Here is a 12,667-nt window from a genome sequence, read left to right on the forward strand (position 1 = left end):
GTGAGCGTGTGCGCAGCAGCAATCAGCAGGACACCAGGTGGGATGGATGTGACTTTCTCGTGTTTTTTGAGACGAAACGAAAGAGGGGGGCGTTGGGGAGAAAGAGAAGCGATGGACATCAGCTGAGGCCAATGTGACAATCACAATATTCCACCAATCAAAACACGACACGTGTTAAGGGTTGTCACATGAATATGTGGCTTAGTAATAATGCTGAGTCATACATTCAGATGGCGACCCCGCCCAATTGCTAGTTGAACCAACAAGTTTCTGGTTTTTTTTAAATAATCACACCTCGAATGAACCCCACAAATCTTTCTGCATATCGCCCAGGTTCCTCTACACTATTCTCAAAATTCTCCATTCCCGGTAGCACCACTGGCGCCGGGATGGGGCTCATAACAGGAGAGGTAACGGGTGACGTGTAAACAGAGGAAGGTGGAGTCGAGGGTGCGACAATGGGAGAGGAAGGAGGGTCTTGCGTTGGTGAGAAGAGAGTCGAGAGGGAGGTGGGAATATCGGCGCGTGAGGAAAAGATGGGTCGCTTAAAGTTTCGTTCTAACCATTTAAGCATATTGTACTTTTGGAGAATGTCAATAATACCAATAAAGTAAACCTATAATGGAAATGTTAGCGTCCATCTCACAGCGAATCTCAGGATATCCATCATACCTCATATTCGACCGTCTCAGATTCCGCAAAATCCCAACTCCGAATTCCACCTTTAAATCTTTTTTGAAAAGGTATACCATCGCTCTCGTGTTGTTCCGTTTTATTTGGGTCGTCAAACACTGTCGAATCAAGGTCCGGACTTGAATCCCACTCCTCTTGTGCCGCGGCCGGAGCGGACGTCCTGTGAGTGTCCGCGTTCTCGCCTCGTTCCATGGCATCGTCCATTGTCACATCCTCTGCAATTGACAGTAGCGTCTCCTCGCTGAGATCGGCGCGTTCAACAACCTCCTCCTTCCGATCTGAACTCTCGCCGCCTGCTCCAATCCATTTGCTCAATACATTCACAGCATTGTGGAAGACCGTGTTTGAATGGACAGTGACCGGAGCAGACGGGCCGGGTTTGGGACTGGCAGATGCGCTCTTAGCTGTCTGGCTGGAGCTCTCGGAAAGATATGCAAACGTGTCTGGTCGAACTGGTGGGATATTGATAGGTGGAGGTTTGGGACTTTTGCCTGTTCGGCTGGTTGAAGAAGTCGGTGATGTTGGTAGACCGGATGCCTGGGGAGTGTTGGGTGGAGTTGCTTGGCGTACTTGTTTGGGATGTCTGTAAACTCCAATCAGCAGACTAACGCACAGAGAAAGTTAACAAAACGCATTCGATAAGACCATCAAAGGCATGCTGACCTATAATCCATAAACTCGTGCTTCTTCAACAGCGCCACATCCTCCTCTAGCTGCCGCAAAACCCTCTCCTTCATCCCCTCACCCATACACAACCGGTGGGCAACCCCCATCCCAATCAACTTTTGAAAATCAATTTCTTTTAATGTCAGGTCAGCCGTCACGGGCATGTTCTCCATATCAGAGGTCGAGGTCGGTCGTGAACTTGATGACAATCCTTGTTGTAAGACGCCTGGCATGACAATTGGGGACGACGATACGGCTTTGATGGGTTCCGCGTCACTAGTTGCACCATCTGGTGCCTGGAAAGTTGATGCGGCCAACCCACCACCATCAAAGCTCATTCTCACGCCCTCTTTCCTTGCCGCAAATGCTAAAACATCCCTTAATGTCTGTCTCCCAACGTTGGATCCCTTGAAATCAAATTTCGTGTGGATTTCCAAGTCAGTGTCGAAGACACTTGCCATGAGCACTACGGTGAATTTCCCAGCCAAGGCAAGGGAAATAGCTTCATCTTGGGACCCGCTCAAAAACGAAGCTCCGTTCGACTGCTGTCCAATGCGTTCAAATGTGTACATGCCTAGATAACGTGGGAGAAGGGTGCTGGGGTGCTTTGTTATGTAGGTGAGGTAGTCGGGAAGGAAGTGCTTGAGGTTGTCGGGCTCCGCGCCGCGGAGAGTTTTAAGCAAAAACCGCTTGTCTTGTGTTGTGAAAAAGACTGAGAACCATGATCAGTATTAGTTTCTAAAGTGATATACGCCACCTTGACAGTATAACTGTGCAACGTACCAGCATCCGACTTTCCGACCGACATGTCAACCTTAGAAGGGTTAGATAGCGAAGCATTGATTTCCTCAAAGGAATACTTGAAAAAATTTCGAACGGCTTTGAATGCAACAGGTGCATGGTCAGTAAACTTGACACGCCCAAATCCAGCAATCGTCCATTCATGGGTATGTTCGGCTGCCAGGTAGTGCTTATCTAGCCCCGGACCTTTGTAATGCTGAGGGCTGGAAGATTCACTAGTGCTCCCGGACGATTTCTTCCGCGAGTGTCCATGATTTGCTCCAGTGCCTGATGAACGACGACGTAGCAGACGAGTAGCAGTGGAGTTTCGACGGGGAGATTCTGCTGGTGCCTTGGGAGGCAATGGTTCACCATCTGAACCTGGACCTATGAACTCAGTCATAGACCTCGTTAATCGCCTCGTGCGAGATCTTCGTGTCCCGGTCAGGTCTTCCACTGATTCGCTAGATGGTAGGTCTGAATGATCGCCGTGGCGGTGTTCCCTCTGGTCATCCGATGCAGCTCCTCGGCTTTGCGATGAATCAACGCGATCACCGGTTTCGTCATCTGCATCGGCGACAAAGTGGTCCGAGTCGTCACCAATGCCGCTATCCCGATCTTTGTAATAATTTCGGCTCCGTCTCGAGTCACTTACTCCGGATGGTGGTCGTGGTGGTCGTGGATCCATTCCACCAAACCGTTCCAGATCAACCTGCGAAAGATCATCAAAAAGCTGGGAATTTCGGGACCGAGCAAGTATTGATCGACGCTTGGATGACAAGTTTCCAGCAGCCTTTGCGCCGCTAGATCGGCCAAGACTGTTCCGATTTCCCTTTCGGCCTGAGCTCACTCGGGTTCTTCCTTTATCACTCAATCTTCGTCCACGCTTTTCGGAATGATCTTGTTGCACTAGTGTGTCCAGATCGCCAATTGACGTGGTGCTTGATCTCTTGGAGTAGTGTGCGGAGCTTTTACGGCGTCCGGATAAGATTCGCCCGTCTGCAAATAGAGCAGATTGGGAAATAACTTCCGGACTTATCTCCGCAAGATGCAACATGGCACGAACGGCAAGTCGACAGTGTCTCACGACAGGTAGTTCGGCAGCAGCAGATTTGATAGACGAACTCGAGGAATTCCGTTGTGGAGTTGAAGGACGTGGGGCATTAGAATGCGTGGAAGATGAGCGCTCTGTTTGGCAACGGACTTCATCCTCCCCTTCATCAGCTGACTGGCACCCTATCTCTTCTTCGTCGATAAATGTCTCTTCCTCATCTCCGTCCTTTGTGTCTCGTATCTCGTCATAGTCGCGGTATTTCCAGTGTTTGTACTTTAGCTGGCATATTCTGTCCAGGCAGAGTCAGTAACAAAGACTGCAAAAAACAACTTTTAACAACCGGTCATGGATTCATACTTAATCAGTATCTGAAGAATCAACAGGGCACATACACCCACAACGGCCCCCTGCAGGAAGTCTATCGATACAGCAATGGTGGTCTCCCATGCACTATACAAGGGATTGGCTTCGTGTGCGGCCGATAAGTTGTTTGTCAGAGTACTTTTGACATCGAGTGGCGGCAAGGGTGCCATTGAAAAAGAAAAATCTTGCTTTCCGGTCCTATTCCTACGCACAGTTAGCACCAAGTGTGTCACCAAATTGCTCTCTAGCAGCAGTCGTACCAATTTTCCCACTTACTCAAAGGACGCGCAGGTGAAGGACGGGAACTCTCGAACAATGGTTGGGAAGGAGATGCCGAATGGGTTTGATATAAACTCGCTCACGAATAGAGGAGATGCAAGAGGTACTTTGGAGTGTAACGTCAGAGGGATGTGTAAAATGCGGTATAGAGTATCAAAATGAGGCCTAAATGTAGGTTTTTAGACAGATAAAATGTCGTCACAACGTGAAGAAAGATATTAAAAAAGATGAAATCGTGACAGCTGTCGGAAAAAAAAAAGGCAAATGTAGAAACGAACGATATGCAAACGACAGGATGCGAGGGATCAAATGGATACTGTCGTTTTAACTCCTTTCCTACGCGCGCCCCCTTCATCCAACGCAATCCTTCCTGTTGTACTCCCCGCCCAAAATCATTCTGCAGTTGTGCCTTACCTGTTCTTGTAAAACTTGGGAATAATCCGACGACGACGTCGACGACGACGACAAGGAAGGAAGGGAGGAAGGTGGAATGCGCAATGGCGAGAAACGGCCAGATCGACCGCAATTTTCCCACGCATCCCGCCCAGAATGCCATAATCCAGCGTTAGGACAGCTGGTGGCATTTAATATCTTTTTGGAATGGGGTTAATGGGGTAGCTGTGAGTCAGCCACTGGCAAGTTTAACTTTTTCCTTGTCTTTTGAGGATCTGCACGCGAAAAGATTTTTGGGTTTGGATTTTGGAACAATTATTATGGACTGAATGGGAATATGAATATCACTCCTCTGTCTAGTCTCCAACGGGGAGATGGCCGAGTGGTCTAAGGCGCTAGATTTAGGCTCTAGTATCGAAAGATGCGCGAGTTCGAACCTCGCTCTCCTCACTGAAGTACCGTCAATGCCAATTTTTTCGTTTTCATCGGCCATATAATTGTTTTGTATGTACATTGTCCACCATATAAAGAGCTAATTATTTATAAATTCATGACAGACTTTTTCCACATGTCCGCTGATATCCCATGCCTTGTAATAGATGTATTGCTGACGATCTTGTGCTGTGTCAGGACCTGGTTAACATGGACCGATTTTGATGAAGGCTGTAAGAAAGCCGCTTCCTTACCTGCATTAAGCACCCATCTCGCGCCCCAATGGAAAAGGCCCATCTTCCGTCGCATGAAAGTGCTACTCTTCCAACTGGTCCCGCGTGTGAAGTCCATGTGTATGCTGGAGCCTGGAAAATATCCAAGGTCACAAGCCTGCAATATATTGATAACTGCATGTCTCGGTACTTACCTCAGTCTGGTGCGCAGGATACTGTAACAGGTGAAGGTCCCCTCTTGACGTTCCTACCAAAAGCACTGGCTTGGCCGAGGTTTGATCTGCTGGCACTCCCCGCGTGCTGCATATCACCTTACAGAAAAATCGACATCACTGTCAGTTCGACCAAGCAAAGAATGCGGGTTATTGATTCAATTTTACCTCTCGCAACCCAAGTATGCATCCATGTGTTTCATACAATGCATTCCTCAGTTCACTCGACCCCAAAACCCGGGATAACCAGATTTTCTGTTTGATCGGGTCCAGAGTTCCAACCTTCTCTTGTATCGCTCTATCGCCGTGGCTGTAGACACCTTTTGTGCCCCATGTTAGGGGACAGGTCGTAGTTGCCCACTCAACGTCGCAGAACGGGATTGGAAGTGGTGGGGTTTTGGATGTCATCGTCCCTAACGTGCCATTGGATGGTAAATATACGAAATGCAACTAATGTGCGCGCAACCGTTTCACGTACAGAACATGACTTCGCTATTTCCGCTGTTGGACTGAAGACGGACGGAATCTGTTGACCAATCTACTCCGGTGACAAAGCTCGAATGCCCCTACGCAATTCTTTTCAGGACCAAGATTCCACATGTGAATACCAAATACAAACAACTTACCCTACAGCACATTATCCTCTGATATCCCACATCGGCTCCGGCTACCGCATAAATATCAATAATGCCTTCGTGGCATGACACAGCCAAATAGTTTCCATCGGGAGAGTATTTTAGGTCGTGAATTGTATCGCGACGCTGCCGAATGACGTTGGTGGTTCCGTGAATGTCCGCAGTGAGAATATGTACCTGGGATATTTCTCAGTTTATATCGATTAGGTAGATCATGTGGGACTCAGTACTTACAACACCGTCATCCGTTCCTACGGCGATTTGACTTCCATTCGGTGCCCACGCACAGCTTCGTAGTTTGGTGTTGAGAGAACGCTTAACAACCTGCATAGGCAGATAATCAGATGACATACAGAATAACTATGCGACCTGAGATACGCTACCAGGACATGGCTTTCCACATTCCATAATCGGAGAAATCCGTCGTCTGACGCGGTTAAAAGTAGAGCAGCATCAGTCGGATGTGTTGCAAGTCCCCAAAGTTGTGAATTGTTTGCGGTGGAATGAGACTACAAATGATCAGTCGTCAGCAATTGCCGTACATAAACAAAACGACTCCCACCCGTGAAGCAATTTACCTCTTGCAGCAACGTTCTAACCGCGCTCCCGTCACTTCTAAAACCAGCTTCCCACAGGCTACCGTCGCCACACCCAACCAAGGCCTTGGTCACATACCCAGCGCCGTCATTCACCGTCCCACTCCCGTACCGATACGGAATGCCTTCTGGCCGTAATGCAGATCCCCTCCCAAGTGCCCGACTCGCCCGTCTTCGCAAGGCCTGGCCCCATCCGAACCATAATCCGCCGCATCCCCCGCCGTCCAAGGATCGGATGGAAGATTGTTCAGCAAAGGAGATCTCGGAGACAGGTTGGAGGGAATCATTCCACAAGATGATGCGGGAGTCTCCACCACCCGAGAGGAAGGATTGTGCAGGAAGTGGAAGGGCCGTAAGGGAGAGGACAGGGCCCTATCGTATTACCAAAAGCAATGAGCATATTTTAAAACATGATACCGCGAACCACGTGCCGCACCTTATGTATGCGCCTGCATGTCACATCCACCTTCCCCATCCTCCAAAACACGATATCCCCGTTCAATCCCCCAGTGACCAAAATCCGATGCTTGGTGAAGGTGGCACACAGAAACGTGGGACGAGAACATAATTGCGGTACTGCTTTGCGGCTCCCTTCCAATAATCCTGGCTCGTTTACCAAACCTTCCTTATGGGACAAGGATGCGGCTCCGGAGAGCATGGAGACGTCTATGGTCCAGAATCCAAGGTGATTCACGCCGGTGGTGATAAAATCGCGGCGACTCCAGGGATGGGGGATGATTGAAAACAACTAGTGTATGGGTGAGTTTCTTGTTACGTGTGCATCTTAATCTCTGTTCTTTCAGCATTTCAGATTACTCACTCTGCTGGGACATATGGCGCGAGCGACGGGTGTAGAAAATTCTGAATTGGAAGTGTCCACTTTTCGCCAGTCAAAGGCTGTAACCTGCCAGTGGATATAAGCAAATACCAAGGAGATGCATGACACCTTTGTGTCTATCAAACATGCGTCATCCGCTTACCTCTGCATCATCCTCCCGATTTCCGGCAATCAGTAAATAAACTCCATCCTTTGAAAATGCCAATGAGGGTACATGCACAATGTCACTTGGCAGCGTAATAACCGCCAACTTGACCACATCCGTGTCATCGTCCAGTTGCACACCCAGCAATGACAGCTTAGATCCAGGTGATTTTGGCCGTCGAGGAATGCTTGCACTATTAGTCGTTGCTGCCGACACAGAGTTCCGCAATGTCCACACCGTAATGACGGGCTTGGGCCCCAGTTCCGCGGAAGCAGCTATCCCACCATCTGGATGCACGCAAAGGGATGTGATTGCATTGACATGCTGAGCAAAGACGGTACGTATTGGTGACTCCACTTGCTGCGGCATTTGGGTTATCACAATGGTATTGCCAGCAGGGTAGATGGTTACAGGTTGTGATTGGGTTGTCGGTGGGTACAGGTATAAGTAGTTGGAGCGTTGTGTAGCGGTGGAATATCCTATACCCAGAAATGTTATCTTGCGTCCTCAACGAAGATGCAAAGCCGCTGATATTACCATATACATGGTCCAATACGAGAGCATGATTTGGCACCGCTGCTGGTTCTGCGGTATACGACGACGGTCCCTCGATATGTTGCAAAAAGGCGAGGTTTGACTAAAAGTAATTTTAAGGTTAGGTTCTGCGGCATTTCAGATCGTTGACCAAACGACAAAAGACCTGCTGCCGAAACTCATCCAACCAGCGCTGGGTATCCAGCGTCGTTGGAAACTCTCGCTCGATATCTGGATTGGCGAACTGGCCTTAGAATCCATGCAGCATGTTATCCGGTGCACCAGAGACATACCCAAAGGATTTTCCCCTTGCCAATTGATACCGACACTAGGCGACTGCGGCTCCTCCAAAGCGGCTTGGGCCTTCTGTTTTAGGACCACATTTGCAGGGTCACTCACGGGCACTGTCCGCCGTCGCTGACGTCCGGTTTTTGGGAAGCACCCACAAAAATTGACCATCTTGAACCAATGCTGAACTGCCCACAATCACCGAAAACGTCGTGTAGAGAGTTGGAAAACGTTTATTAAAAAGTAAAATGAGCCCTACGTCTAAACACCATCGAATGCCACCAAATTGTTTGTCATTAAAACTCCGATGGATGTTCGACATTTTCTGATTATGGTCAACGTTTCCATTAGCCTGGTAGCCGCTCACATTCTACCCGGTATTTGGTGTTTGGATTATTTGCTTGATGGCTTTTACTGTTTGTTTGCGGGATCTTTGGCCACATCCTCGAATATTTCATTATCGCAGTTGTTTGTTTCATTTCCGTGTGATAATCATATGCGTCTATAAAAAACGTATGGCGCACTAACACTCGACACACTATTTAGGATTGTGGCTGTTGCGTGGATAAATGGCTTTCTAAAAGAAAAATGGCTCGCTGGCCCTTGGGATCCTGCTCCGGTGGGAGACCACTGCTACGGACTCCGACCTTTGTTATGCTCATTCATGTTTATCCTGGCCCAGCCAATCGTCAGCCAGTTCGCGTAGTCTAGTGGTTATGACGTCTGCTTTACACGCAGAAGGTCCTCGGTTCAAACCCGAGCGCGAACACTGCCGGGTCGCGAATATCGCCTTTTTAGCTCGCAGAATTTCTGCTAGGGAACTAGCTCGCCTTTCAGACTGCTTTTGCTTCAAGCTACGGCCACGCTTCATTAGTTTACACATCTATTAAACCAAAAGTTCGAAACGATCTATGGACAAATATTTATGGATTTTCTACGCAATTGCAATATGAGGATGCGTGGACACCATAAAGGGACTCGGTCCGCTGCCCAGGATGCCCATCACAAGCTCATCAAGTTGCCTCAACCCTGACGCCCGCATCCACTTCCTCTAACATCTCCCTTGTCGGTTGGTATTCTTTCCTGATGACCTCAATCTGTAGTCTCAACCTCTGCGCTCGTCGTTCTAGTTCGACCATCTTTGCTAAATCAAAGTTTTTTCGTTTGTATAGTCTGATTTGGTGCTTTGTGGCTGTTACTTCCGCAAGGGCTTCGTATGTATATTCCTTTGAGGTGACGACGTAGAACATGTAGCTATCGAATGGGTGAATCAGCGGCAGGGTTAGGTTAGTGGTCTTCTTAGTTTCACATACCCTAGGATGCCTGTGCCAGCCTGTCGAGATGAATTTATGTGAGGGGTCGCCATGAAATGCAACGTACCCGTAAAAGGACTTACCCCAATAAAATAACTTATTGGTTCCATTACGTCCTGGCGAAACAAGGGTCATTTAACCAGCGCACAAAAGACTAAATGTCAAGGATCGCTTACCCAACTATACTCCCACCAAGTTAATCTCGCCCTGCAAGGTTTCACGACTATCAATCAGCTCAGACTAATTTACAGGTTCTCTTCAATGACAGAAAGAACCCACATGATTCCCCATTGCGCACAGAGCGCACCCAACCCCAGCCAAGCAATCCTCACGCTGCTTCTGTGCGCCTTTTCATCCAAAGCCTTTTTAGTATCCCGGAGCGGTACCAGCTGGTTTTCGACACTTTCTAGCTCATGTCTCAAAGGAGAAACACGGGCTTCGAACGTCGGAACGTGGACATGGAGGAGCTGCGTATTGTTTACGAGGAGGACAAAGCCACCACGGTGGAGTGATCGGCTGAGGACATGCGAAATTTGCGTTGATCTATTGACAAGCCCATTAGTATTACTCCGAAGCTAAAACGTACAGCGCATGGAGGTTTCATCACCTGGCCCATCGAAACCCTTTGTCCTTTTCATTCTCCTTTGGCAAGTCATACACCGCAATCTCCTTGATATTAGGATCTTCCTCTTTGATTTGCTCCAGCAGTACGGATACGGGTTTTAGAGGCGAAATCCGGAACGCAGTTTTCGCCCCGTTTGAGACAGTTAGGGTAAGAAGCGGCGTTTGTCCTTCGTATCGGACAGTGGCGTCAGAATGTGACGTTGTGGTTGTCAAGCATCGGGCCATGGCTATCGTGCGCGTACGATACAGAAAGGACAGCTGTGGGCCACTTGGGCGTGAGAGGATGCCATGGTGGAAGGGTATGCGCATTCTTTACGGCGAGTGTGGAGATCGCGGCGATCTGTTCTGTACCAAAAGCAGAAGCCGACTGTACCTGCGTGGCAACTTTGCCTGTAGTGATGACGTAATCACTCCCGAGTTGGTCTGTGGTCTTTCAAGCAGGATTACGGACTGAACTTGTAACAACAGATGACACTCGCCAGCATGCCAGTTCAATATAGCCTTTAACCGGCAGCTTTCTACCAAGAAATGCTTACGACGAGCGCAAGTGCCAGTAAACAAATAGAATAACGTAAATAAACGCCGAGGAATCTTTGCTTCAAATCCTATTCACAAGCGACGTCCATACAGGCTATAAAAGAAAAACTACAAGGAAATCCCCATTTAAAATTTTCTGGCAGCATCCTTTGTTCTGTCATTGGCATCTTCTACTGTCCTCCGCGCACCCTTTCCAAAGTCCTCAACAGCCCGTTTCGCTGTTTTCTCAGCCCGCTGTGCACCACTCCTTACTTCAGCCTCCGCGCGTTGCGGGTTCCGCTCAACATCTTTAGCCTTGGCCTCTACAGTCTCTGCAGCTCTTTGTCCTGTTCCGCCAATAGCTCCCTCTGTTGTGAATTGCTTTCCGATGGCACCCTTGGACGACAATGGTCCGCCGACTTTCTCGGCGGTGCCGCCGATTTTACCGGAAGGAGTGAATTGCTTGCCAATTGAACCGTCTTCCTTAAGAGCCTGGGCAGCCTTTTTGACGGCGTCTGCAGCGGATTGCAGTGGGTTCTTGAGTGTTCGGGAGGTGGTGGTGAATAGACGGATAGTGTTGCGAGAGGCCATTTTTGTGGTGATCGAAGAGTGTTTGTCGTTAAAAGAGGGAAGAGTGTGTGTTGCTTATTCTTTGGTTGATGAGTTTGAAGAAAGAAAAGGTCTGCGACCTTGTCCCCTTTTTATAGCCCGCGGCCATCACCACAAGTTGAAGGATGACGAACGATCCAATAGTGTGATGTCATCATTTGCGAAAAGCGCGACGCATTGAACACTTCGTTGGTTTCTTCAATTTCACCGCCACACTGAGGCGTGAACGACAATGCCCTCATCATCTCACAGCGGCCCTTGGGATAACTTTAGCAAGGCGATGGGACTAGCAGCATGGCCCGGAACGACTCTAAGGGGAAGATCCGGCACTGCGTGATCTTGTCATCATCGGGATGGCTTCTTTGAACATTGGTACATGCGATTGACGATCTTGCTGTTCCGCAGTAATCGCCGCAGCGGTTCCCGACAGTACGTGAAAGAGCGCAAGACATGGATCTTACCCTGCACGGTGAAGGCGAGTGCTGCGGACGAAGCTGGTGATTGCCCAATCCAAATAAATGACATCATACCGTATTATCTACACAAGTTGCCTCTTAAACTGGGACCATCAGCCTTACCTTTTCTCATAAGTATGTGTACTCTATGGAATATCTTTCATATATGCCACTAGCTAGGCTCTGGTAGAATTCTGTACAAGTACTTTTGCACCATCTTTTTTTGGGGCCTGCATTTTGCAGGGTATGGTACAGAACAAGCAGTGCGTTATGGAACGATGAATCCGCAACCCATCATCTATACTTGGAAAGCAGTCAATACCAATACTCATAGATAACCAGCTGAACGCTGCATTCAAAGGAAGTCTTCATGGCGCCTCCGCCCAAGTTGGACGCGCTGCTGCACCCATCGTTCACAAGATCAGTTTCATCTGGCGACTGACCACCTTCAAAAATATGGTTTTCAGCCGCCAAGATAGTCTATAAAACAACGGCGCCTTACTGGCCCAAACCACAAACCTGCACAAAATATCTCTCTCCCGCCAAAAACAACATCGCGCCGAGTCCAGGATAATCATATCAAGAGTCATGCCAGAAGCACCAGTACTCTCACAGCCTCGTCAAATCGTTCTACCTTGGACCTTTCGAGGAATAATAATGACCATTCTTGTTCTTTATGGTATTGCCGTAGTAACCTGGATAGCGGTATCCCTCAACGATATTGCTGGCGCCGCACGAGGAGGTGTCCGAACTCCTCTAGTGAACACACGAGGCGCCAATAAAGCTGACGATTAAACATGGTAGACATTCATGATAGATGGGTAACTGGAAATGAAACTCATGCGCTGAGCTGAAGAAGTTGAAGAACAGAGCAGTAGGTTCGGTAGACGCTGTGCTTTTAGTACCTTACGTAGAGATGGAATTAAGGAGATGGGAAAGATTAGTAAACTTTAATAGTTCAATATTAACAACCTGCACAACCTTATCCCTTTCGCACTGCGTGCTCACG

At 48.5% G+C, this 12,667-nt stretch overlaps 4 protein-coding genes and 2 non-coding genes across 6 annotated transcripts; 2 read left to right on the forward strand and 4 right to left on the reverse strand.

The window, feature by feature from the left end:
- Window positions 1–280: 280 nt before the first annotated feature.
- On the reverse strand, window positions 281–3,726 carry SPPG_06383 (uncharacterized protein; the record flags this gene model as incomplete). Its single annotated transcript, XM_016754596.1, has 5 exons — window positions 281–616; window positions 673–1,297; window positions 1,357–2,071; window positions 2,143–3,482; window positions 3,551–3,726. 5 exons carry the CDS (start codon window positions 3,724–3,726, stop codon window positions 281–283), a joined length of 3,192 nt encoding a protein of 1,063 aa, XP_016606745.1.
- An 870-nt stretch (window positions 3,727–4,596) lies between these two features.
- SPPG_10144 lies at window positions 4,597–4,678 on the forward strand. Its single transcript has one exon. It is a non-coding gene; the product is annotated as a tRNA-Leu (tRNA).
- A 27-nt stretch (window positions 4,679–4,705) lies between these two features.
- Window positions 4,706–8,694, reverse strand: SPPG_06384 (uncharacterized protein). The gene is made up of 15 exons (XM_016754597.1): window positions 8,147–8,694; window positions 8,020–8,084; window positions 7,857–7,956; window positions 7,317–7,798; window positions 7,157–7,240; window positions 6,773–7,084; window positions 6,319–6,708; window positions 6,124–6,249; window positions 5,975–6,064; window positions 5,732–5,917; window positions 5,584–5,671; window positions 5,274–5,518; window positions 5,088–5,204; window positions 4,915–5,025; window positions 4,706–4,849 (listed from the first exon to the last, which is right to left on the reverse strand). The coding sequence occupies exons 1-15, from the start codon at window positions 8,310–8,312 to the stop codon at window positions 4,769–4,771; spliced, it is 2,643 nt and encodes an 880-aa protein (XP_016606746.1). The 5' UTR covers window positions 8,313–8,694; the 3' UTR covers window positions 4,706–4,768.
- Window positions 8,695–8,837: 143 nt separating this feature from the next.
- On the forward strand, window positions 8,838–8,910 carry SPPG_10145. The gene has a single exon. It is a non-coding gene; the product is annotated as a tRNA-Val (tRNA).
- Window positions 8,911–9,007: 97 nt separating this feature from the next.
- SPPG_06385 (uncharacterized protein) lies at window positions 9,008–10,433 on the reverse strand. Its single transcript, XM_016754598.1, has 6 exons — window positions 10,062–10,433; window positions 9,734–9,997; window positions 9,631–9,661; window positions 9,538–9,570; window positions 9,455–9,474; window positions 9,008–9,395 (listed from the first exon to the last, which is right to left on the reverse strand). Exons 1-6 carry the CDS (start codon window positions 10,385–10,387, stop codon window positions 9,155–9,157), a joined length of 915 nt encoding a protein of 304 aa, XP_016606747.1. The 5' UTR covers window positions 10,388–10,433; the 3' UTR covers window positions 9,008–9,154.
- A 162-nt stretch (window positions 10,434–10,595) lies between these two features.
- Window positions 10,596–11,266, reverse strand: SPPG_06386 (uncharacterized protein). Its single transcript, XM_016754599.1, has one exon. The coding sequence runs from the start codon at window positions 11,183–11,185 to the stop codon at window positions 10,742–10,744; it is 444 nt and encodes a 147-aa protein (XP_016606748.1). The 5' UTR covers window positions 11,186–11,266; the 3' UTR covers window positions 10,596–10,741.
- Between the last annotated feature and the right edge of the window lie 1,401 nt (window positions 11,267–12,667).

Source organism: Spizellomyces punctatus (genome assembly GCF_000182565.1).
Source record: "Spizellomyces punctatus DAOM BR117 chromosome Unknown supercont1.11, whole genome shotgun sequence".
Lineage (NCBI taxonomy): Eukaryota > Fungi > Chytridiomycota > Chytridiomycetes > Spizellomycetales > Spizellomycetaceae > Spizellomyces > Spizellomyces punctatus.

What these genes read in the sequence shown, in the direction of transcription:
- SPPG_06386 (XM_016754599.1), bottom strand. Translation starts at nt 11,185, where the DNA reads ATGGCCTCTCGCAACACTATCCGTCTATTCACCACCACCTCCCGAACA.
- SPPG_06384 (XM_016754597.1), bottom strand. Translation starts at nt 8,312, where the DNA reads ATGGTCAATTTTTGTGGGTGCTTCCCAAAAACCGGACGTCAGCGACGG. An exon ending in ATCGGGAGGATGATGCAGAG is followed by an intron (nt 7,241 to 7,316) that starts GTAAGCGGATGA and finishes ATCCACTGGCAG; the next exon opens with GTTACAGCCTTTGACTGGCG. An exon ending in GCGCCATATGTCCCAGCAGA is followed by an intron (nt 7,085 to 7,156) that starts GTGAGTAATCTG and finishes CCCATACACTAG; the next exon opens with TTGTTTTCAATCATCCCCCA.
- SPPG_06385 (XM_016754598.1), bottom strand. Translation starts at nt 10,387, where the DNA reads ATGCGCATACCCTTCCACCATGGCATCCTCTCACGCCCAAGTGGCCCA. An exon ending in AAAGGGTTTCGATGGGCCAG is followed by an intron (nt 9,998 to 10,061) that starts GTGATGAAACCT and finishes GCTTGTCAATAG; the next exon opens with ATCAACGCAAATTTCGCATG. An exon ending in CTTGGTGGGAGTATAGTTGG is followed by an intron (nt 9,571 to 9,630) that starts GTAAGCGATCCT and finishes TTGTTTCGCCAG; the next exon opens with GACGTAATGGAACCAATAAG.